This window comes from Pogona vitticeps, chromosome 8 (genome assembly GCF_051106095.1).
Source record: "Pogona vitticeps strain Pit_001003342236 chromosome 8, PviZW2.1, whole genome shotgun sequence".
NCBI lineage: Eukaryota > Metazoa > Chordata > Lepidosauria > Squamata > Agamidae > Pogona > Pogona vitticeps.
Genome location: NC_135790.1, coordinates 7060181 through 7086906, shown reverse-complemented (window position 1 = coordinate 7086906; position 26726 = coordinate 7060181). Strand labels below are relative to the sequence as shown.

Here is a 26726-nt window from a genome sequence, read left to right as displayed (position 1 = left end):
CGAGGGCCAGCCCTGACAATACTAAAAGGATCTAGTGGGAAAATTCTATACTATAAGCAAGATATAAGGCTAAGACTTCGGTCCTGGCTATCTGAAGGACTGTATTCCCCCCACCCTTATAAGCCTCCTCAGTTTTTAAGATCTTCCTGGGAGGGCCTTCTCAGTGGCTCCACCCGGGCAGTGGAATGCACTGCCACAAGACATCAATCAGGCTGACCTTTCCCCATCTAAGACCTTCCTTTTCAGGCACATGTCTAATTGACCCGGGCATCCTTCCATTGCTCATTAGACGTTTTCAACTGCTTCAAAAAAAAAAAAAAACACTTTTTAAAAACAAAATAATATGACAAATTGTGCCAAGACACCATCCCCCAAAAGTTTCAATAGCAGCAGTTACAGTAAAGGTATATAATATTGTCCCATGTAATGCTCCAAAAAAGAAAGAGAAAGCTGATCAGGGTGATATCAGGATATTCATGGTGGTAGCAGAAGTGGGAAGAAAGAAAAGAACACACCAGATTTCGAAGCTTATCACCATGAGAAGCTGGGCTACCAACTGGGATGAGGGGTCGATTTCAGACGAATGGAAAAAAAATTGACCTCTTTAGGGCCATAAAGAATGTTCTTCTATCTTCCCTGACCGACTCGAGAATTTTTCCAGGCTTGGCTTGCTGTTGCGTTTCAAGTATTTTAATCTCGCCCAAGGGAGATCCGGCTGCAGTTTTCAGCACTACTTTTCAATGCCTTTTCTAGTCCATATGGAGGCTGTTATCTGTTCCAGCAACAGACCACAAGATCCTTGGGATTTAGCATCTGGGACAATATTCTGCAGCACAAAGACCCTTGAAATTCCATTTCTGAGCCACTGAAATAAGTCCTATCTTATCTGCCCTGACACGACATCATAATCTTTGCTTATACACCCTCCAACCCTGGTAACCTTTTACTGGATTAAAGGAGGAAGAAATAATAAAGCCTATGGAAAAGAATAGATGCAAGAAAATTAAAAAAGGGAGGGGTGTGAGGCCATCATCATCACCATCATAGAACTTCAAAGCATCCACAGCTGTTCCCTTTGGTGGTGACTGGCAAGCCACAAAACAGACCCAGCAGACTACCACTTTCATCTGGGGAAGAAACCCAGCAAAATCCCATCATTAAAGGCAAAAAGACAAAGTAGACCAGCTTTATAAATGTGGCACTGGAAATACTTTGGGGAGACGGGAACTGCAACAGAACAAAAAAAATTGCATTCTATTTCCTGTATACTATTGGAATTATCAGAATTTGTATGATTCAGATATGTAATACCTCTCCTGCTGAAAGGCGAGGGAGGATCAGCAATGTCTAAATGTCTAAATTTTAATAATGATACACCTAGGTAGATTTCATTCCAAGCATGTGTACCTTGACCCCTCCCAAAAAAGGTAGTATGACATTAACATGACCATATATTTCATTATACTGGCATTATGTGCAACGTTCTCCCACACCAGGACATAGGTGTACATAGCAATGTCAGTAAAACATGGAAGGAAAAAACAGCTTAAATGTAATTGCACAATCAGATCAATATTGCCTGCAGGGCTTCCCCTTGAAATATTTCTTTTTTCAGTGAACTCTTTAACACTTTTGGAAAAGTAGCAGAGTCTTAGTAATAATCATGCGCAATCAAGTCAATTCTGACTTACGGCAACACTTTTCAGGGTTTATCAGGTAGAGCAGTGGTCTCCAACCTTGGGCCTCCAGATGTTCTTGAACTACAACACCCAGAAGCCTTCACCACCACCTCTGCTGGCCAGGATTTCTGGGAGAAGAAGTCCAAGAACATCTGGAGGCCCAAAGTTGGAGATCACTGAGGTAGAGAATACACAGAAGTGCTTTACCCTTCCCTTCCACTGGGGTCGCCCTGGGACTATGCAGCTGGCCCAAGGCCACCCAGGGTTGGCTGTATTCAAAGGAGGCCCACTGGGGAATCGAACCTCCGACCTCTGGCTCCACAGCCAGGTACCTAAACCACCAAACTATCCAGCCAGCTCTCATAGCACCTTAAACTAGAGCTGGAAAAGCTACTGTCCATTTGTTTTTTCTGAAATAAAGCTCCCCTTCTCCTTTGACATTTCTTAGTCCAACAATAACTGGAGGGATACAAATCATCCAATCCCAGCTTAAGGTAACCTGAAAAAACTGATCGGTTTATTTTCACACCATTCTGTGGATGAGAATCTAGTTCATCTGGCACATCTCCAAGAACTGCAATTTTTCTCCTGAACAGCAAATTTGCAAGAACTTAATCCCACAGAATGACATTTGGATGTCATTTCCATAACCAAGACAGAGGGCAAAATGGTTCAATATAGTTCTCTTCTCAAATGCTGTGGAAACAAGTTATCTCAGCTCATTGGTTGGGGAAAGGGAAATGGCCATACAGGAGACTAATTCAGTTTAAAAAACCGTATCTCAGTTGCAGGTGGAGCCAAAGAAAAAGCTGCAATCAAAAATACCAACGCGTTCTAGCTTAAGACTTTTACTTCCAACAACCTTTAAATCAGCCTCCAGAAAGAGATTTCAACCTTTTGAGAATAATTAAAAAAAACCAGACAAACCAGACAATACAGTGGTGCCTCGCTTAACGACGTTAACTCGTTCCAGCGAAATCGCTGTAGGATGAAAACGTCGTAAAGCAAAAATAAAAAAGCCATTGAAATGCATTAAAACCTGGTTAATGTATTCCTATCGGCTAAGAACTCACCATCCAGCGAAGATCCTCCAAGGGGCGGACATTTTCGGGTGCCTGTGCAGCGAAAAATGGCTCCTAAACACAGCGGGGAGCCATTTTGAGCACCCAGTGGCCATTTTGAAAAGCCGACGATCAGCTGTTTTGATCGTCGGGAAGCGGAAATTGGTTCCCAAAACAGGGAACTGATCACTGCGCAGTGAAATTCCCCATTCAAAATGTTGTTTTGCGATCGCAAAAACCTCGTCGTAATGTGGATTCATCATTAAACGGAGCGCCTGTCTTGCGAGGCACCACTGTAGAGTCAAAACCACCAAATGATGGTCATGGGGACACAGACACACACATGGATTGAATTTAGTCTCAGGATTTGACCTTCCCAACTTCTAAAGTATGCAGCTTTCCTCAGTCTAAATCAACTTAACACATGGATTCATTCATCAAATTAGAACCCATCAGTTAAAAAGATGAATTTTGGCTTTCATTATACTTGTTTTATTTTTCTCTTCTTCTTCCCCAACATTGGATCAATTTTAGTTCTTCAGGAACGGCTAGTAGTCGGGCTGGGGAGCTCATTTGGGGCATCAAGCTTAATTTCTCATCAAACCACCTTCGAATGGTGAAGGGGACTCATGCAGCAGACATGACTGTGTGCAATTCATCTGTCGGACATTTCCCAAACCTGTCTAGAGTAGAAAGGAAACATCTCTGTGTTTTTGTTTTTTTCTAAATTGGCAACTACACAAGTGCTTCCACTATCCCTCAAGCCATTTAAATAAATTCACTTATATAAACACATGCACACTAATGTAAATAATTGAATAACTGAATTGAATAACAACGTTTTAGAAAGTAGCAGAGCAGGCTCAAGACGTCACTTTACTCATTCTGAACAATGTTATGTTCTTTTTCTACTTAAAAGTATTTTATATACAACACTCAATAAAATTGCACAGAAAACAACAGAAAAGAATGGAACGGTGTTGGCATTAAACCAAACACAACCTTCACATCTAAAGAAACTTAAAGAGTGTGGAGCAATTGTTTTCACTGACAAGCCTAGCTTCGGTAGTCAAATTGGGAAAAGTGCAATGTCATTTTTCCTGACAAATAGGATAAAAATCAAGGTGTGTTTTTTTAAAAAAAAATCAAATTGATTTAAATCAAGATTTAATTTTAAAAAAATGATTTTTATTTGTCAAAAAACCCCCTGATTTTTTAAAATTTTAATTGTGGTTTCAATCATGATTTTAATCAGTCTTATTTAAACCAACTCCATCCTGCTCATGAGCCTAGCTTTCCCTTCAAAATCTGTTCCTGGGAAAACCGATGGGGGAAGGGTGGTGTTTTGGGGTGGTGCAGAGGGCTACAAGCCGGAGAGAAGCAGAAAAGCAACTCCAGTCACCCTGGCATGATATTGGAGTAAGGCCATTAAGTAGAATAGCATCTGGCTCCCAAGTGGGATCTTGTGAAAGAGAACTGTAATTTCTGGCCACAGTAATTGCTCCGAAGGATAATAATGAGGGGTTGAGCGCTCTGAGACCTGGGATCTGAAATTGGCGACTTTGTTCCAAGATGGTGAAAAGAAGAAAGATTACCAGCTTGAACTTTCAGCACTCCAGAGATAAAAGCAGGCAAGACAGCCAGACGAATGTTGGAAGGATTGAACAAAAATCGCCCAACTGTACGGTACATCAAAGAAAAACATCAAATACATGGAAAAACATCGAATATATGGAGAGAGAGAGAGAGATGCCTGTTTGGATATCTCAGTGGTTTATGTATCCTGGCTACAGAGGCAGAGGGTAGGCGTCTGATCCCCCACGGTGCCTTCTACAAGCAGAGACAGCCTGGGTGGCCTTGGGCCAGCTGGACAGTCCCAGGGCACCCCACAGAAGAAAGGATTGGTAAACCACTTCTGAGTATCCTCTACCTGGAAAACCCTGAAAAGGGTTGCCGTAAGTCAGAATTGACTTGATGGCACATTGTTGTTGTTGTTTAATGTTATTGTTATTATGAGAGACAGAGACAGATAGGATATATATACAGTTGTGCCCCACTGGATGATTACCCCGCTCTACGACGAATCCACATTACGTTGACGTTTTTGCAATCGTTTTTGTGATCGCAAAACAATGGTTTAAATGGGGGAATTTTGCTTTGCGATGATCGGTTCCCTGCTTTTACAGGCACCGAAAATGGCTGCCGTGTGGAGGATCTTCGCTGGACGAGCAGGTATTCAGCCCATTGGAACGCACTGAACGGTTTTCAATGCGTTTCAATGGGTTTTTTTTTTCATTTCGTTTGACAATGTTTTCACTCTACAGTGATTTCGCTGGAACGAATTAACATCATCAAGCGAGGCACCACTGTATATAGAATAAAAAATAATCCAGTGCTTTACGTCGGTTCTTTTTCCTTCCTCCTTTTCTTTTAATGTTAATATTAGGTTCAGATTATTCAGCACACACACACACACACACACATATACAGAACACATACACATAAAGAATTGACTGAATGGCCATAGTCCCAAATGCCCATCTCTGGAAGCAACTCCCGTTGACATCCCTTGAACTGCCTTCCAATAAACACACTCAGGTTAAAGATTCAGGTTTGAAAGAGCAATCTTTAATATTTGAGTCTTCAGGAAACTTTGGAGGAAGCCCAACACCATATGTACATATGGCTGGAATGTCCACATTATTCCAATCCAGGACTCTCCAGATGTGCTGGAGCACAAACATTCCTGCTGCATGGGACAGGATGAGGCGCCAGACTGGGAAAGGTAGAAGACTGATGAGACGACTGGACTGGGATCTGGGTGATTTGACTTCAGCCTACACTGAAGGATGTCTTTCTCTGGGTAAATCTGGGCCAGTCCTTTCAATTACCCTGAACCGCTTCACCTCACTGTTGTAAGCACAAAATGCTAGTAATAATGATGTGCCATCAAGTCAATTCTGACTCATGGTGTTGCCTTCCAAGGTTTCATAGACCGTGTGGCATGCCCAAGGCTATGCAGGCTGGTTCTTCTCCCTTAAGATACAGTGGGGAATTGAACCCCTGACCTTTGGCCGTACCAGCTTGCTGATTTAACTAGCTCATGAACAAAAAATCAAGAGAAGGAAGACTGCATGTGCCCAAAGTTAACTAGCAGAAAAATGGGATATCAATGTTATTAATAATATAGAGAGAAAGTCACAGTTTCTTTCTAGCCCCTTCTCCACATCAAGGGTGAATAAATCCTTCTTCCCATACCTTCATTGACCCAAATCCCTCCACAGTCTTCCGATAACTGTGAAGAACAAAGCGTTCTGAAATCCAGTAGGATAGAGAAAAGCTTCAGCGTCAATCAAATCCAGTAATATCTTCCACCGTTCATATACGAAGATCTTACTTCATTTGCTAGTTCTTAACTCAACAAGAAGAGAACAGGCTCTCTAACCAAAATGGTAAACGTGCATGCGGGCTGAATGTCTTCAACTGTCATTAATAAAATAAATAAAAGTCACAGCACACTGAAAACTAGCCATGTTAAAGGGTTACTTTTTAAATTATTTTTATTTTGTTTTGTTTTGTTTTGGTAGGAGGAACATTCAGCTGTCTGAATTTCCGAAGGGGATGGATGAATGTCAATGATTTAAAAAAAATAATAATAATTTAAACCACGATTCCATTTTTCAAATTTTTAATTGTGATTTAAATCAATTTGATTTAAATCAAATCCACCCTGTTCCCAAATCCAGTCAGAACCGGTAAGCCCCATGTGTGATTCTGACACTTAAATGCACTGATTATCAACTTGAGTCACTCTCAACCTGACTTCTTTTGTATAAAGCCAACATTCACCAGATGCACTGCGTTGTTTATCCTTTAGTCTTTACCGAAAGGGTGCTCTCTTCCCTGACTTCACAACACGAACATTGACCTGTAATCTACTGCATTTAAATTAGATCAAGAATCCTTACTGATCATAGTGGTGCCTCCAGCCAGGGACGCTTTCGTTCCTTGAAAGAAGTCATCAGCCGAGGTCATCCCTTGGTCTGGCATCTGGAAGCGAGTGTGGACATCAATTCCTCCAGGGATCACCATGCGCCCGTGAGCTTCAATGGTCTTCACACCCCCTGGCACGATCAGGTTCTCTCCTATTTGCCTGAGAAGACCATTTTATGCAGGGTTAGCCAAAAATGTGGTAACTTAATTGTCAAAGCCAAACAAGTGCCCAAGGAAAGGCCTCACAGCATTCATGAGATGTTCCATCCTTTTCAGCAACACAACTGTCTGTGTGGTCGCCTGCGCTGCAGCTGTCGTGAAACATCAGCTGCACCCTCAAGGGAAAAGAAAAAGCAGCATAAAATCAATCCTTTTGCTCCTTGAGCAGCTTTCGTTTCTATCCTCTGACCGACATGCTTGTATCCAGGATGACATAAACCCAGAAAAACATATATGGCATACGTTCGACTGCCAGCTACGAAAACTGCCACAGAACAGCAAATTACCAATTTTCTGTGGGATCCACATTCTAGAAGGATATGTTCAGCACATGACATCAAAGGACAAAAATTACATCTTCAAACTCACTTACTGCAACATAAAATTTTCACGGGCTTAAGCTCACTTCGTCAGCCACATGAAATGGTCACCTCAATTGATCTGTGTTTAATGCAGTGGGTTGTGAGCCAGAAAGTCCGTATGCTACCATAAATGCATCAGCCATTAAAGCACAAGACACATTTTTGAGTACTTTGGCTCGATCAAAGCCCTCCATCTTCTTCCTGATATGTCAGATAGTGTTCTATCAGATACCTCTGGTACAGCACTCTCAAGCTAGGTCTCCCTGCCCTTCTTTTGTGATTGGTCACTGAGAGGTAAACACCGCCTTCATTTGCAAGTCTGATACTTTAGGCACTAAACTCAGTGGAAATACAGTATCAACTTGTCACGCTTTGCTCTCTATATTGCCTGATTTGGCCCTGAATTGCAGAGGGTCCATCCACTGAAGCTCTCCATTTGTACCCTAAACAAGCAGAGATGGTAAAGAAATTTGTATTAAACTAATTTCTGTGCTGTTGCTTAGCAGAGCCTTGCTTGTTGCCCAAATAAGGATGCTCTCTTCAGATTCTAAATGGTTTTCCATTTGACCAAGGTAGCATCTGGCTAAAATTCAGGTGACCAAGATTCAATTCCTTGATAAAACACACAAACTTTCAGTGGAGGAGAGCAATGGCAAACTATTCCGTCTTATATACCTTTAAAAACCCTGTTAGGGTCACCATGCATCAGAAACAGCTTAAGAGCAACCAACAATGTAAGAAAACCCTAATTTAAAACTTCCTCTCCTTCTGGAAATGCTTCCAAACACAAGGTTAGGGATCTCATGTTTCACACAAACCAGTCTGTCTGAAATGTACATTAAAGCTTCCCATACAGTTGCTAATAAATTTCTAGGCTTTGAACAAAATTGGTAATATTTAAGTTACATTTTTTTAAAGAAAAGGAAAGAACAGAACAGTTGCATACAGCATATCATAAGCAGTTAAACATCTTGTCACCAGCATCTCTAACTTCAGAATTTAAGTTGAAGCACAGATGTGTTGAGCGCCCAGCCAAGGCAGGCCACAATTCAAACCATGTACAAACATCCCACATTCCTTTTTTTTTTCTAAAAGCAATTTTACTCCATGGAAACCTTAGAGTAAGCACAGTATGTGCAGTGAACAATTCCTGCATTCTAACACAAAGAGTTATCCTATCAGAATGGATGAATACAAAGTGGACCACCTATGCTGACAGTAACCGTGCAGTTCTACACAGAAGACAAGTCACTGCGCTTATACTCAAAGATACAAAGAATTGTAATTGAAGAATGAGTTCACTTTGATAGGTGTTTTGGAAAGTTTTGGGAAGAATAATGGGTCCTTCAGAACCCACCAAAGCCTCTATTCCCATTTAACCTTCTTGTGCAACCAACGCATCAGCTGTAGAGAAGGGCATGAAACACATTATTTGTGTTGGATTGTTTTTCATCCAAATAGATGTTTGGCGCTTCCCAGTCCTGCCTCCTCCAGCAGCCACCTACTCAGAGTGCCCAGAGGAGGTTGGGCAAGGAAACCTAGGTACTGCCTCTGAGTGGGCACCCGACAGAGGAGGCAGGGTGATGAAGCGCCAAACACCTGTTTGGCCAAACAACAAACTAGCATGAATCATCAAACTGGTGCTTCATATCCATCTCTAATTGACGGCCATCCAATCTACTGCAGATGATGATACCAAGGATGTCCCCAATTCTCCAGACCCCTAAGTAAGAACAGAACAAAAAGTATTTCTTTCCTGAAGTCATAGGAAGGGAAGAAATGGAAAGAAAGATGCCTCAGCAAGACACTGCTAGCAATTGCTTGATTGGGGAGAACAAACAGGGGCACAGCAACACACATAGTAAGCAAGCTGCTGGTTGCACACCCCCTCCTTTATTGGCCCAACCATCTGAAACAATTCACAGCATCAACAGGCCATTGCCCTTCCCTGTTCCAAGTCTAATACTGTAAGCCCAAGATTCAAAAAGTTGAAGCTGAGGAAGGGAACCAAACCAGATAGCATCTTTTCTCAGATTAATTTGAATGAATGAGGAAGTGGATGTGACATTAAAAGCAATATCCAGGTCCTATGGCTGCACTAGACAAAATGCCAAGTGTCCATATGTTGAGTTTAGCTCATACATCAAACTGTTTTCTGGCAAGCAACTCCATCTCTTTACTCCCTAATGTTCCCAGAAGAACAGGCAAGCATTAACAAAGACAGAAAGATGGAAAAGACACAATAAAAGCATATGCACAGTACTTTTCTCATCCAGAAATTAAGCTAAGTATCAGCACAGGTGGTTCTGTTTGCAGAGGAAGGCATGAACACTTAAGAAAATGGCACTCAGCAGTAGGGGAACACTGCAAGATAAATGCACAGCTGGGAAGCAACGCCACTCAGTAGCAAAACAAAGCCTTCCAAGGCAGAAGATTTTTCAGGCAGACAGAAGGAGCAGTTCTGTAATTGAGAGGATGGAGATACTGCCACTCAAAGCAGATAATGTGTGCCCTCCCCCTAGATGCTGTTCAACTCCAAATCCCATCATACCACCCCAAGAGCTCTGCTGGCTAGAACCTCTAGACCAGTGGTCCCCAACCTTGGGCCTCCAGATGTTCTTAGACTTCAACTCCCAGAAATCCTGGACAGCAAAGGTGGCAGTGAAGGCTTTTGGGAGTTGTAGTCCAAGAACATCTGGAGGCCCAAGGTTGGGGACCACTGCTCTAAAGGACCATATACTTTCCCCAGCGCTGAAGTAGACATGACAAGGCTAGACAGATTGAAGCTCCCAGTCATGCTGGTGGGGGAACTGGGACTGGAGTTCTAAGTAGAGACTGCTGGTTATGCAACTCATCTGGTTTGTTTACTAGCTGAACCAGCGAGATACCCTGCCTCATATCCTCCAGGCACTGCCTCTGAGTGGGCGGCTGCTCGAGGAGGCAGAGCTTTTAAGTGTCCAACACCTGTTTCAGCAGTAAACAAACCAGCACAATCTGTTGAACCAGTGGTTCATGCCTATATCAAGTTGTACTAAAAGAGAGAGAAAAATAACTTTCCCAAGAGCTAGAAGGGACTCTATAGCTCTTTTTAACCAAGACCACACCCATTCATTCATTTACTGGAAACAAATTTCTTAAGGGAAATATTTGGATAATATGCCCAGGTTTGTGAGTTTTGGACTACCACTCCCACAGCTGCCATGCCATCTGGGGAATTCTAGGAGTTGTAGTCCAGAAACATAAATCCATACACTTCTACATTCAGTCAGTATGAGGCATTGATCTGAATTGAAATGGTTCACCGTTCCTCTGGCTTTCCCACAGATCTTCTCATTGCACTTATCAAGCTAGATCTGACGACAGGAATTTAAAAACCACAGTCCATTTCCTGTGTATTGCATGAAAAGGACAATCACAATGTGATCAACAGTTTGTTGGTTGGGTTTTAACTGGGAACACAAAGAGCATTCAGTCAGAAGCTGCATAGGGCCATCTTTCTCAATATGGACTACCATCCCCATCAACCCCAACTCACATGCTTAATAGGCAGGAATCATGGGAGAGGAAGTCCAAAACATCTGGATCTGCGTTAGAGAAGACCGGCAGAGGGGTCGGGCAGAAGCTGGGCACCCACTGTCACTGCACTAATGGTCTCAACATTACCTAGTTAGGGGAGATGATGGTAGGATCCAAAGCTGGGGATGGGGACCTATGACCTCCCAGATGTTGTGATACTACAACATCCATAAAGTCTAGCCATCATTGCCAATGGTTAGGAATCATGGCTGTTAATAGTTCAAAAACCTCTGGAAGGCCAAATGCACCTCACCTCCAACTAAACACAAAGCTTCTCTTGTGTAGCCTTTCTCAACAGTCCAACCTGAAACAGCACATTGATCTTCATACGTGCAAAGGGCTATCCTATGCATGTTTACTCTGTGGCTGATATCATCTAATTTATTGAGGCTGCAGATAAGTAAGCCTTAAATGACTTTTTTGTATGTCAACTTACCCTACTTAGTAGTGGGTTTCCATTACCCCAAACCACAATTGGAGAATGTATAGCCCTCCAAGACCTTGGGGAACTACATCACCCATCAGTCTATATGCTGAGGTTGACAGCAGTCCAATAACATCTGATGCCCCCCTAGTCCCGCAGCCCCACTCTAATCCTTGCCTTGAACAGCAGAACAATTGTTAATATTTCCAAGAGACATCCTGTGACAAAGAAACAAAGGAACAGGATACTTACTTTATCAAGCCATCTTCCATATAGATGTCTGCATAGAAAGACTGGTCATCGTTAACTATTTTGCCACCCTTGATCAAGAGGCGATCACTCTGAAACAAAGAGACATCAAACAATGTATGATTACTGGATGACAGCATGTGGTGGCAGATTTTTAAAAAGAAACAGAGCCCAGGGAAATGTGACTCTGAATTATTCAAAGGGTGTTTCATATAAACAAGTCAACTACTGTACTTTCAACTGAAAAGATAAAATAACACTTCAGAACCACAGACGCCTTTCATCAACACCTCTCTCCGTAAAGGAAGCCGTTAGCGGCACAGTCTTGTAAAAAAATAAAATGAGGTTACACTTACAGGGTGTGTCAACCTGTTTTAGGAAGCTACATCCAAGACCAATTAAAATACAATCTTTCCAAGGCTTGGCCACGGAAAAGCAACAAGGATCAGGGGGGAAAAAATAACAGCTTTCCATTTAGCCACAAGCTTCTGCTTCCTAAAAAGACACCCGCCAAAGTTAAAGTCATCCCTTGGTTTGTTTGAAGTCGGTGGCAGTCAAGGAAACTGCCCAAAAGCCTGTTGCTATGGGACCGGCAAGACAAACAAGCCCTTTCAGTTCAATCCAGGAAAGGCTTTAACTCAATCGAAACATTCTGCTCTCTGATGTCGTTACTGTATATTCCAATGAAAACAAGCTCACTCACTGTGATTAATTAATTAATTAAACTGAGAAAGAAGGGGGCCCAGGCAGAAAGTTTAACTGATTACATTCTACTTGGTTCTTCTCTTCTTGTAAAAAGCACTTAGATAGGTTCATACATGAGAGGAGAGAAAAGGCCTTCCCACTAGAAAGCCTGTAAGAAGGAGTTCTGTCCTACTAGGGGCCACCACTAAAAAGACTCAGCCTCTCATGCCTATATATGAAAAGGACAATCACAGTGTGATCACACACACACACACACATAAGCACATATATATAATCAGCCTGATTTTAATGGTGAGCAAGGGCTTATCTTCCTTTCTATATGCCCATCAAATACATGGGTAGGAAATGGAACCGTGCCCACTGGCAAAGCTTCTTCGGCATTAATGAAGGAAATTGAATGGAACCATTTTACCCTGCTCCCGGCTGCTATACAGAGACAAGACACACCAATTGAGGTTATCTCTGAAGCTGCAAATGATGAAACGGAGGCTGTCCTACTTTGGGCACATCATGAGAAGGCAGGATTCTCTGGAAAAGACAATAATGCTGGGAAAGGTGGAAGGCAGCAGGAAAAGAGGAATGCCAAATGCAAGAGGGATCGACTCTCTAAAAGAAGCCACAGGCTTACGTTCATAAGAGCTGAGCAAGGCAGTTAAGGACGGGGCATTCTGAACATTGCTCATTCATAGGGTCACCATAAGTCGGAGGTGACATGACGGCGAACATCAACATCCTGATGATACCCAGCTTTCCCAACATCTATGAAGTTCCCTGAGAAAGTGATGGTGAATAGTGATAACTGTACAATGGTCCCCAACCTTGAGTCCTGAGATGTTCCTGAGCTGACACTCCAGAAGCCTTCACCACTCGCTGTACTGGCCAGGATTTCTGAGAATTGTAGTCCAAGAACACCTGGGGTCCCAAAGTTGGAAACCACTGACCTGACAAAAGATGCTTGACTTCCTGTATCATCAACAGCACCAAAAACATTAGGCTAATGATCCTCCTATTAAATCTCACACCCACTTAAGGAAACAAGTTATGGTTTCCTGAGCCACACAGATGCCCCCCACCCCGTGAGAAGTCAAAACAGGTGGCATATCTGTGCTTCTCCTCTTATTTATATACTGCATACCTTTGCTTTCTTGCTTGTTTGAAGTGTACAAGGGGAATTATGTTCGGGGGAAGCTCTAATAACAGCCTTTGATCATTGCTTGTGCAATGACCACTGACATGGTTAAACTTTATCCAGCCTGTACCATTCCAGATTGTTTCATACACCTGAATGCTTCCACTTAGCAAAAAATTTAAAAACAAAATAAAAGGATGCAAGAAATGCACGTTTTGTGTAACCTAACAGATGATGGTACATTTTGTGAGTTTCCATACCATGTGGGAAAACAAGACTGGGCTTTTTAGGACACAAGAACTATTAGCCTACACGTATTCCCATGGCCTTCTCCTTTTCCCTTATCCTCCAGTTCTGCTGTCTGGACACAATACGAGCATCACAGTAACTGGTAACTCCCATCACCAACAAAAAAAAGAAATGAAAAAGAAAATTATGCTATCTGCACAAGAAAAAAAGGGATCTCGTTTCCAGCTGTCATAATTATGGATCACCAATTTAAAGTAAGATCAATGTGCAGACCTATCATTCACAAAGAGATCCCATCATCCTCACAGGTGTGTTTGGTGGGGAGACAAGAGGGGACCTTCTCTGTTGCTGCTCTCAGACTCTGGAACTCCTTCCCACTGGAAGCCAGGCTGGCCCCATCTTTGCTGTCTTTCTGCAAACAGGCAGAGAAAGACCTTTCTCCGCAGACAGCCTTTACCTAGGCTGTCTGAGAGGGGTTGTTAAATGGAGTGATGTATCTTGTTGCTTTGAATCTGTTTTTAGTGTTCATTTTGTTTACCATTTTTAATGTAGTGTTTGCTTCTGTTTTTCAAACATTGCCATACTTACTCTTCTTTCGCTTTTAAATATTGTCTGTTACTGATGCAAAACACCTTGGGTCCTTTAAGGAGAAAGCTGGGGCAAAAGTATTTGGAATAAATAATAAATAAATAAAAATCAGTTTCTCCAGTGATTTGAGAAAGACAAAAATCTCCTTCCTGCTTGAACAGAAACAGGGAAGCGGACATGTTAATAATATAAATGCCCGTTACTGAGAGCCATCGAACCAAACCTATAAGCTGCACAATTTCAGGTCATACTGTTAACATCCACAGCAAGGCAATGCAACAAGCATCCCATAGTTGTGCTGAATGTAAACAGCTTTCACAGCCCAATGCTGTGCACGTCTCCTTCCAGTCTGCCATTACCCAAGCCAATCTGTTGGGCTAATAATGAACAGCCACATCTTTCGGGTATCCAAGAACACTATCTGTCTGTTGTACTGTTTTTCACTCCAACATATTTTGGGTCCATCAGGGTTCCCTGTCCCACCCAAAAAAGTTGTATTGTTGTTGTTTTTTTCAAAAAAAAAAAAAAAAAGAGGAGCAGCAGTCCATGGATACTGAAAAGGGTGGTTGTTCCCAAACCCACTGCAGCTGCACATCCATCTGATGGTTGTAGGACAGGATCTGCCCCCAATCAAGCACATCAGTAATGACAAGAATTGGATGTCATTCTGGCTGTGGAGTACCTGCTTCCCCACACCAGCAACATAATGAGTGAAGTCACATCAAAGAGTGGAAGGCCATGTGATTGACTTTCATCCGTCACATGGACCTTCTTCCATTACAAGAGAATTATCCATCAAAAGGGAAAGAATTATCCTATTCTTTCATTGTAGTGGAAATGCTGAGAGCAGGACCTGCACTATCAGAAACTGTTCATCCTGTTGAGAATTTTAGATATAACTCCAGCCACATGGAGAAGAGTGAAAGTAGTGATAAGAACCTCTTGGCTTTCTCGATGTTCTGAACTTGAGGTTCTAGGTGCCCCAGTCCCGACCCGATGGTACAAGACGGTTGGAATAACAATCCAGAACCTTTCAAAGAGCAAAAATGATGCTCGCTGGTTTAAAGGGTTCCCAGGCCTGTGTTGCCCACAAATAACGTTGAAAGGAAAATGAAGCAAGGATGCTCTTCACCGTCTCCATGATCACCCTGGGAATTGGGATCAGTTTCTTCAGACAGATGCACCCCTGGTTTTGCCACTGAATGTAATCCTTGCTCAATGTCTCTGGTGTGGTGTTTTGGAAATATACCCAATGGACAGCAGAATGTCTTGCTACTTGGAACATCTCGCAGGCTTAACAGTGGACTGAGAATCTTCTCCAGAGAGTCCTGCGCTGAGCTTGCCAGGGACAAACGAGCAAGTGGATTTGTGGCTCTTTGTCCATGAATCAAAAAGAAATCCATCAACACATGTGGGTTTAGGGCAGGATTTTTTTTTTCTCTCTCTCTCTCCCTGTGATGGTGCAATGCTTGCCTACATAGCACAGAAACAGTGGGACAAGGGCCTCAATTACCTGTAAAGCTACTTCTGAGGACCTCTAACCCTGCCAATCGGAACATTCTGGAAGCAGTAGTATCAGAATTAGCTTTTGCAACTGATGCCCAGGTGACAAAGGTTGGAGACATGAGCAAGGAGGAGCATGGAGCTGACTTCAGTAACCAACTAGGCACAACCTCCCACCTTTTTTCCCCAGCTGTTCTAGGACTTGTGAATTATGCCCTAAGCAGACTAGCAACGACCCTCTTGAAAAAGTGAAAGGGGGCTTCATATGCTCTCTAGCTAGACGAGACACACTGAATTAACAGGCCCTTGTAAAGTCACCATTTATCTCTGTTCCATTGATTCAATGAATCTCCTCCATTTAGGGCTTCCAACTGTAATTAGATCTAACAGCCTGACACCATGCAAGAAATCTAGAACTCTGCCATTCCCCATAGGCTACTGATCAACATGTCTGAGGATAACAAGTAAAGAAATGTATTGGTTGTTCTGGTTTTTTCGGGCTCTTTGGCCGTGTTCTGAAGGTTGTTCTTCCTGACGTTTCGCCAATCTCTGTGGCCGGCATCTTCAGAGGACAGCAACCTGAAGATGCTGGCCACAGAGACTGGCGAAACGTCAGGAAGAACAACCTGCAGAGCACGGCCAAAGAGCCCGAAAAAACCAGAACAACCATTAGATCCCGGCCATGAAAGCCTTCGCGAATATAAAGAAATGTATTACTTCCCACCGTACATGCCAAGTAATGGGTGGCACCTGTCAAACTATCTTCTCTTTCATGCTTCTTCTCACAATCAGCAGAAATCTTTAGACCTGATTAGACATGGGCACTCTGTATTCATTTCCCTGGGGGAAACAAATATGAACTATAGCACCAAAGGTGCAGTGGTGGCTCAATCCTGCCCCCCAGAACTACCACTTACCAGGCTCCATCTGGCACTCGGCTCGGTCACTGCCATGCCAACTGCAGAAGCCGCTTGGCTGGCTCTTCCCCACCTGCTCACTCAGCTGACCATTGTGGCATGGAGGCGGAATGGGGAGGCTCCCCACTCAACCGATGAGTGCTGGCTGCATAGGGAGGTGCAGAAGGGCCAGGAAAAGTTGCTTCCACAATTGGCCTGGCAGTGATGGAGTTAAGCGCCACGCGGAGCCCAATAAATGGCCCAGCCAGTTCATGTCTAGATCCAATATAGTTTATATCCACCAGATCTAGTACAACCTTTAACTGTATACAATGTGACAAGTCTTCAGGTACTTGAAAACTGCGATCAAATCATCCATCCCTAATTATTATGTTTAATAATTAATCAGAGCCCCCGGCCCTCCCAGATGTTTCAGCTACCCAACTCCTGCCAGCTTGCGGATTATAGGAGTTTTGGCCAAAAACATCTGGATGGTACAACGGTATCCATATGTAGTTTGAGATCAAGGTTGTTTTGCAGTAATTCCTCAGCACCGTTCAGTGTGGCACGTCTACAGCACAGCATAACACACCCTGTTAATCTGGATTATACAAGATTGTCGCTTAAGTGCACTGAGTTCCCCGGAATGTACTGCGTCTCAGACGGTAGAGCCGGATCAGTGGTGTTCAACCAGTGGCCCACAAAACCCCAACTCCCTCATGTCCTTTAAGTAACATGAATCATCCTAGATGTGCCACAAATATATTTTGGTGGAAAAAAAGGGCAGCAAAAGTGAGATCTAGACAAATGCAGAGAAAGCAGAACAAAGAAAGAAAGAATAAAGAACAAGAGCCGAAATAAAGCCATTCTCTCCTGTCTTTAAAGGTGTATTCTAGAACTGGAAGGCTGAACATCACTGGGCAAAATGAATTTCAAACTCCACTCAGGCCTTGCAGTTCCATACTTCTGTTAATTGTTGGACCGAGTAATGTTGCTTCTGGCAAAATTACCCTCTGTGCTAAGAGAGTCACATGTTCCGTTCTTTTCCATTGTTGTAACATTATTTACCCTGCAGTTATTTGAGGTTTACACACCGAACTGAACTAGAGTCCATCTATTTACTTAGAATGTTAGAATGTCATTTTTTCATGATCAATTTTTTTTTGCTGCATCAATGAAAGACAGCAATACCATACACTGCAAAGCCAACACTGCTGTCAATCAACCAACCCTTTACAAACGTATTTACTTTGGATTCTCCAAGACAGAACACATATTCAACAGCGAGAAAAAAAAATCTACTGTCTGCACCAGTGCATGGAAGGAGCTGGATTCTGTTCTTTTCAGAAGAACTGCAGTGCATCTCAACTCATTCTTATGTGCAAGCCTCTGCTTTAATTCTTGGGAAGGAAGGCTTGGCCCCTGAATCTCCGACTATCACATCTCTAATGCTGAAGTGGGGAGGGGGGGATCCGGCTCAAGGCTCCTGCCACTTAAGAGAGATTATCATGACATCCGTAAAACAAGCCCCATTTCCTTCAGAAATCTGTTGGGATCACACCCAGCTGCGCACTGTGTGTCCTGGATGTCTCCCCCGCACGACAATCAGATCCCACAGTAATGAATGAATGAATGACCCGCTTTTATATAACTGTTCCTATTCTGCTCCCTTAGGATTCCCCTGCAGAATGGAAGATGGGATTTTCTGAGCCAAAAGCCCTTCCAGAAGAGACCGCTACATCCCATTTCATCTTCAAAAAGCAAGGGGAAAGAGGGGGGGGGAGAGACTTGGAGCAGAGGGCGATGCACCTCCTGTACCCAGAGCGAGAACAATTCCTGCCCTTCCCTTCTGCCTCTCCCACCCCCTGACATGGTTTCTTTGCCGAGGAAGGCGAGCAAAGAGGGATGGAGCCCACCTCCATCTGCTCATCTCGCCCGAACCAGCGCCATTACCTCCAGAGGGAGGGAGGGAGGGAGGGAGGGAGGGAGGGGGGCAAAGCCACCCTGTTCTCCCGTCCCTCTCCATCGCCTCCTTTGTATGCGTGAAGGGGAGGCGGGCGAGGGGGGAAAATAGGCTAACATGGGTGGAAAGCAAGCCATGGGCCAGCCCCTTCTCCCCACCCCACGCCCCATGCCTTCTCCCACATCCACACCCAGAGAGGCGGGGGCGGGGGGGGAAATGGATGTGCCAAGGCGATCTCTCCCAGCAGGATCGCCTTTTCCCTCCGCTTTCGTTCTGATTTTTTTTTCAATAAACGCACACGCCCTTTATTTTAAAAAAAAAGGAGAAATCACCTCCCAGCCGCAACCAACTGCCAGAAGCTGGAGAGAAATCCATCCCATAATTTTCCCCCGCCCGCGCCCCCTCCCCTCCCCAACGAGCATCCACAGCGCGGCACAGATTCGGCCACCTTGGGAAGGCAAGAACAAAACCGAGCCGGAGAGGCGGACCGGGCCGCCCTCCCCGATCCAGGCGCGCAGCCCGGCTTACGAAACCGCCTCGCTCGCGGCGCGCAGTCACGGGACGATCCGCGCTCGCCCGCCCGCCCCGGCTCCCGCTCCCGCGCATTACCTCTGGATCGCGTCTCGTTCCCGTATTATTAAATACGCGATCCTCCCTTGGGGGGAAAATCCCGGTTGGCCAGCGGAGACCGCATCTTTTTTTTTTTTTAGAGCGCTACAAATTAACCCATTTTTAGAGCGCTACAAATTAACCCATTTTTTTAGAGCGCTACAAATTCACCCCGAGAGAAAGAAAGAAAGACGCCCGCTTGGCAACTTCCAGGCAACCATTGTTCCTCCTCCATCAGCACCGCGGTGCTTCCCGATCATCATCATCACTACCACGTTCTTAATTCTGATGATGATGGCTGTTTATTTATTTTCACCCTAGTCCTGGCGTGCTTCTCTTCTCCCCCCCCCCCCCGTGCGCAAAGGCTTGCAAGCTTTTCCAACCAAATACATTTTACACGTTTCTGTTTTACACACCCCCAGGCACAAAGGGCTCGATCCACCTCGCCATCCGCTCACGCCACCCTGCTCTGTTTACGGTTATTATTCCTTTCTTTCTTCGTCTCTTTCTTTCTTCCTCCCTTAATCCTGAACTCTCGACGCGAGCTTCTGGATACTCACCGTGATTCGTGGGATATTTTTCTTTCCTTGATAAGACATCTTGGTCTTTTCTCTCTCTCTCTCTCGGGAAACGAACTCCCACGCAACTCCCTCCTGCCCAAAATAACTTGCTTCCCGTGGATTCTGTGAGCCGCCAAAATAATAAAAGGTTTGTCTTTTTTTTTTAATTAAAAAAATTAAAATGCACCAATTTCGTCTCTTTTAAAAGGTGCTAAAAACAGCTGCAAGATTTGCTTTGCAAGATGTAAAAAACAACAACAAAAAGCTTTGTCCAGTTCCTTCCAGGGGGGGGGCAGGAAAAAAAAAGAATGACTGGAACGGGAGAGGAACCGCGATCCCCGGCGCGTCGCCTTTTCTTCCCTTTGCTTCCTAAAACCCAGCCCAGTCCTCAGGCAGCAGAAAAGGAGGGAGGACGAGAAAAGCGACGCCTCCCTACAGCAATCAAAGCAGAGTCCTGCCGCGCATGCGCGCCCCACCACCACCACGCCCTGTCCTCCATCGAGAGAAGGGGGCCGGCTCTTCGGCACCCCATTGGCCGTGGGCTCGCGTGGTATGCAAATGAGGCTGGGCGGCCGTGCAATGGGAAGCGAGCGAAGCGGTGAGATGTAAAGTGGCGCAATGAAAGAAGCCACTGAGCGCCTTCGGGGCTCGCCGTGAGCTGGAAGGCAGGACGGAGGAGTGATGTGGATGTACGTTGGTCCCTATTTGCACCGCTGCGGCGGAGGGCTGCATTGACCAGAGAGGAGGGCGCGGGGGTGGGGTCGGATGGGGATCCCTGCTTTTTTGCACGGATGCACTCCAATTGCGGTGTTGCAGGATGATGTCTAAAAATCCTGCACCTTTTGCAGGTTATCTCTCCCACCTGAATGTCTTTGTGTGTGCGCGCGCCTGCACGCAGTGCGGCAGCCGAGAGGTTACTGTCTGCTCGGGGCCGGATCCAGTCTTTTGGTGCTGGAGGAAAAAAGAGAAAATCCGCAGTCTATGGGGCTGTTGGTGCTGAGCCGCTGGCCACGCCCTTTTCTTGCCAGTCAGACGGGAGAAGGGAAGAATGGCTTTATTCTTTGCGCTCTCCTCCCCCCCTCTCCCCCTTCCTTCCTCTTTTCTGTCGTCCGGAGAAGAGAATCCGTTGCTTGCAAATACTTGTTAGGTTTTTCATATTGCCTTTGCTACTTCTGCAGCTGCAGAAACGGTTAGAAAGGTATTGTCTGAATTTTGTAGCCAGGGAGAAGGGGGGGAAAAAAAGACATTGGCTAGGAAGGAGTCTCGAACCTATGCTAGGGCGAGGCGCGCGAGCTCATTTTCTTTTTCGGTCTGCCAGTCCTCCGACTCACCCGTTCTCGGAAATGCGTGGTTTTGCCCTAAAACCGAAATTGCCGATTATAATATTAGGGAAAGTTGTCCACAGACAACTGTGTATCCTGTTGTATTGTTGTTGCTTTCTGTGTGTCCTGTTGTATTGTTGTTCACGCACAGTGGAGGCAGTGCAAGCTGAGTGGAAAGGGAGTGTCTTTTTAAAAGCATGCCTGGTAAATTTGACTCTGGACTCGCTCACTCCTGCACCCGGATCACTTTTCCATAGCCAAGCGTTGGCTGGCATATGAAAACGAACTAGGGAAGACTGGCCAGTGTTTAAGCAACAGCATCATGAGGTGCAGTGACTGTGTGTATATACAGGCAAACGCGGCAACTCCAGGAAAACTAGTTTGGGGAACCAACTGCTAATAAAGATCATTGTTATGTCATCATGGATTTAATCCAAGTTAAAGAAGGAATACAGTTGGCCCTAAAATTGGACACAAATGTTACTAGCTGCTAGGGCTTTTCCTAGTAGCCTTTTTTTGTTAATAGTCTCTGTTTCACAAAGGAGCAGACACACAGAAAGGGAGCTGAGAAGCCTCCTAAATAGTAGACAATAGAGAGATAAAAGGATAAAGCAAAACAAATCAATAAATATCTTGCAAACACACTTAAGATTGTGTCACGCAGTCGTAAGACCGGCATATCTTCTGCTAAGTGGGCTGACCTAGGATTGGTCTGTCCGACTGGGTTTCTCTCCTGGTGAAAGGACCAGCATGCCCCGTGCAAAAACCCAGCCACCAAATGGTACAGAAATGATGATGAGGTAGGGTCTACCTTTCAGTCCCATACTTGCGCTCTGTGTTGCCTGCCATGACTGGGCGAGATGTTAATTCAAAAGCTTTCAATATGCTGATGACGGCCCCACCTCAGACTCTGGCAAACCCTAGCCTGCCTGTCTCCTCACCAGAGGCTGAGGGTTAGGACCCCAACCTGCTCTCTCTCTCTCACACACACACACACACGGTTCTTCATACTGTCTGTGGGGCAGGAGAGAGGAAAACACAATGAGACAATGTGCCACACAATACTGAGGTGGTCCTCAGCTCCAGGAGTTTTTCAAAACGTAAACGTTTTACGTTTTCCTCTTCTGAGGCTCCCTTAAGATGCCTTTCATTGTAGGGAAGCTTTTGGTGGCTGAAGGACAGGGAGAAGCTTTTAATTTTCAAAACTCACCACCCCAACCATTGGAGTGGGTGATGATTTTCCAAAATTAAAGATCCCCCCTCCTCTCATCCCAAGGCCTTCAATAGTTTCCCCCCACACACACACACAATGAAAGGAATCCCAAAGAAGACTTGTGACATTTGGGGGGGGGGTGGAGATGGGAGATTTTTAATTTATGAGAAATTGCCATGACTGATGATTAACCTTACATGGCATAAGTTACGCTGCTCAGTTTCAGCTGATGAGTTTGAAGATCTGCATGCAGGCGTGTCTCTGAAAGAATGAGTGAATGAAGATCCACCTTTGCCCCTCCCTCTGCCTGTCACCTCTGGCTCTGCATGCCATTGGGTGCTGGACCTGTCACTCCATCAAATACAAATATGCATCAACTACCACTGATTTGAAAGCTAAAATGAGAAATATTGGAGAGCAGGTTGCTGTCCTTCAGAGCCATTCATACATTCATCAAAAGCAGTGGTTCCCAAACCTGGATCCCCAGATGTTCTTGGACTACAGAAATCCTGGCCAGCCCAGCTAGTGGTGAAGGCTTGTGGAAGTTTTAGTTCAAGAACATCTGGGGACCCAAAGTTGGGAACCATTCAATAAAGTCGTTCTGTACCATTGCTTGGGCAGAGCACAGGGTTTCTGAAGCATCATGAATTCAAATGCAACGCAACTGAACCAACAAAATGCAGCAAAACCGCACATCTGAAACACATGACGGATGAGTCAAGCAAAATGATTCTTGAATAAGAGAAGTCATAATAGAGTGCCAGTTTCAGAGTTTCCCAACAAAGCCTCCTAAAGCAGAAAGATCTGGGCAGTAAAAGAAACAAAAAATGTTATAGACCTTTACAATGAACAAATTTATTTCAGTGTGAGAATTCTCAAGAAGGAGATTGTAATCCATGAGATGGCACAACAAAATAAACATCTTCGTTTCAAACATGCCACAATGTTTTTGTTTTTGTTGTTAAATGAACAGACCCACCTGGCTACCTCTCTGAAGTTCTGGATAGTTAAAAGAGAATATTCGGAAGCTGAAATTTGTTGAGAAGAAAATGACCAGGATGGTAAATCATCTGGAAACCAAGCCATATGACGAAGAGTCGAGGGAACTGAGAGTGTTTACCCTGGAGAAGAGAATACTGAAAGGCAACATGATCGCCCTCTTCAGCTACAGTGGTGCCTCACTAGACGTTTACCCCGCATGACAGTTTTTTCGCTAGACATTGACTTTTTGCGATCGTTATAGCGATACTCAAAACAGTGATTCCTATGGATGAATTTCGCTGGGCAATGTCTGGTCCCTGCTTCGCAAACCAATTTTCGCTAGACGATTTTGACAGCTCCTTCCATGCTCACAAAATTGGTGTTTTTTGGGACCTAACCTTCGCAAGACAGCTATTTAAACAGCTGATCGGCTGTTCGCAAAGTGGCCTTCCTATGGCCGATCTTTGCTAGACAACAATGATTCTTCCCCATTGGAACGCATTAAACAGGTTTCAATGCATTCCAATGGGGAAATGCTTTTCGCTAGACGATGATTTTGCTAAACAGCTATTTCAGTGGAACGGATTATCATTGTCTAGCGAGGCACCACTGTATTTGAAGGGCTGTCTTTGGAGGTTAAACAAGCTTGTTTTCTGCAGCTCCAGAAGACAGGACCTGAAGAAATGGGTTTAAGTGATCAGAAAGATTTGGCTTAGATGCTGGGAAGAACCTCTTGACAGTCAGAGTGGAATGGATGGCCCCAGACGATAGGAATATCCATCATTTCTAGATATTTACAGCTCATGGCTTGACACCTTTTTCTGTTTATTGAGGGTCGATGTAAACAATCATATTTTGGGCAGTCAGAATTTGGTGAAGCCAGTTCTGTGCTGACTTCAGGGAAGAGAATTTAGGTCTCTTCAAGTATTCCATATGAGGGTTAAATCATCACAAGAGAGACGGATATGGTCGCCCTGCCTCTCCATCATGTCTCTGCTCCCATAAAAAGCAATGGTCTGAAGAGGAACACCTCCTTTGCCCATGGAGCTTCCCGACAGGAGCGATGGTGTTACTGGATAGCCTTCATGGATGGCTCTTGACAGTAAGGATAGAATGGACGGCCACGGAGGGTGGTGAACGACTCTTTGTGGAGGTCTTTAAACAGAGATTAAACTTGTTGGAGATACTTTACAGGTGAACTTCCTGCTTTGGCAGGACATTGGGCTCGGTGACCCTTGAGTCCCTTCTAGCTCTACAGTGTCTCACCCCCAAGGAGCCCATGAAAAGCTGCATCACAGGCCTGCATATTCACAGAGAAGCCGAATGGTTAGGCAAGAGATGCTCACAAGCAGAAAATAAGGTCAGAAGCATCCTCCAGGAAGCCATCTGAATACGGGGGTGGGGGAGGGGGGAAGATATAAAATAAGATTTACCAAATGGCTGAGATTATACTGTAGAAGTTGTTTCTGGTCAAAAATGGTCTAATGATCTTAATGTTTTAATTTGATTTTAGTTCTCTGTATATATCATATACGCCCATAATTCTACATTGTGCAATGCTCTGATAGGAATAAAGAGAAAAATGGCTGGTAGCCCATGGCGGTTCCATCCTCCACGAGTTTGTACAATCTGCTTTTAAAAGCATCCAAGTTGGCAGTCATAACTATGTCTTGTATCAGCAAAGTATATATTATGTGAAACAAATAACTTCCTTTTATCCATTCGCATCCCTTTATCCACAGTGGAGTCGAGCCAAGACTTGCAAGGCTGAAGCCCTGGGACTTTCTGGGTACCAGGTGATATAATATTCTCAGCCTTACCTGGTCCCTCTGAGCTTAATTGCAATCCTCATAAGAGCTGGGAGAGAAAATGGTGTGTGTGTGTGTGTGTGTGTGTGTGTGAGTGAGTGAGAGAGAGAGAGAGAGAGAAGGGCATATTGTTGCAATCTACCTCTGTTACAATGTGAAATACTTGAGGACGATTTTGCCTTGATTGGGCAATTAAGAGCCATTAGTTCTATGCAAGACCTGCTCCCCATGTGTTGATATGGACTGATCCCGCTGCCTGCATTTCCAGACTCTCCTTGTGGGAACGGAGATTATCATGAGGAGTACTCACACTTCCAAATTTACCATTACACCAGTGCTCCTCCCATTTAGCTTCTAGAATTATGAGGAAGAAAAACTTCCTTCCTCCAATTAACTCTGGACTATATCTAATTCTTTGAGAATGTGGAAAGATTACCCTTTTTTGATGATGATTCCCAGAATCTTCCCAGTCAGCACAGTCATTCTGGAAGTTCTGAATGACCCCTCAAACCCACTCAGAGTCAACATCACTCAGAGATACACACATAACTGATGGACATATGTGTCATACCACCTGTGTGGCCTTGGGCAAGCTGCACAGTCCCAGGTCACTACCAAGAAAAGGGATAAATAAATCATCTCCAAGTACTTCATGCCTAGAAAACCCCAGAAGGGTCACCATAAGTCAGAATCGACAACACATAATTATGAATTAAGTGACCACAACAATGGTGGTCAGCCATAGTCAGACTAAGGTTTAATCATTTCTACTCATTGTGGGGACCAGTGTAACATATATCATCCCCCCCAGGGAAATGTGTGGCCCTCCAGTTGTTGTGGGACTACAACTCCCATCAGCTCTAGCCATCATGGTCAATGGGAAGGATAGGGGGAATCAATGTAAAACAACAACTAGAGAGTGACACATTTCATCTTCCTCCCTTAAGGGCCTGAAGAGAGATATGCTATTTCAGCTAGGCACTAGGGGTGAGTTTTGACTCTAGGATCTCATGAGGCAGTGCTTGCGACCAAAACAATGTTCCCTTTTCACCACATATAAAGGATCACATGACTCCATTCTGGAATACACGCAGATCACCATATCCACAGGATCAGTATCCACAGTTTCAAGTAGCGAAGTCTCAAAATATTAAAAATGTTCAAAGAAAAAAAAACCCAGAAATATGATTTTCCATGATGTAATTATCAGAACTGGCCACTACAGGGAGCCAGAAACCATATTATGTGCACGGTTCACTATGATCTACAGTTTTTGGCATCTGTGGGGGGCTTGGAACAGATCCCCCACAGATATGGGGGTCCTCTTGTACAATGCTTGAATCACAACTCCCTTTAAAAAAATCAGGGATTGATTACCTATGGCCTCACATCTGCAGTGGAGGATGGTTTCAGAAACAGAAGGAAGGTGAGAGGGGAAAATGAGTCAAAACTGGAAGGGAAGGTTCTGCAGGCAATCAGTTTAGACTTCTGGCAAGGAGGGGGAAATGTGTGGTGACTCAAAATGGACAAAGAGATGTGAGCCGAAGGATGGAGTGGGGATTGGCTCAGGTCTTTGCCTAGCATGGTCTGGCCTCCATCCCCAGCAGGGGAGAGAGAAAAAATGAATGTCTAAAGCA

The 26726-nt window shown here is 44.4% G+C and overlaps 1 protein-coding gene across 4 annotated transcripts in view; it reads right to left on the bottom strand.

Annotated features, from left to right (window-relative positions):
• DPYSL2 (dihydropyrimidinase like 2) overlaps window positions 1-26726 on the bottom strand; it is a 91245-nt gene that overhangs the window by 50025 nt on the left and 14494 nt on the right. For 2 of the 4 annotated variants that reach the window (XM_020814145.3, XM_020814146.3), the window contains exons 2-3: window positions 11567-11655; window positions 6709-6893 (exon numbers count right to left, since the gene is read on the bottom strand). In XM_020814145.3, the coding sequence (XP_020669804.3) occupies window positions 6709-6893; window positions 11567-11655 (274 nt within the window). Of the gene's footprint in view, window positions 1-6708; window positions 6894-11566; window positions 11656-19765; window positions 20271-26726 lie in introns of those variants that run through there. The other 2 variants (XM_020814148.3, XM_020814147.3) reach the window with 2 other exon arrangements.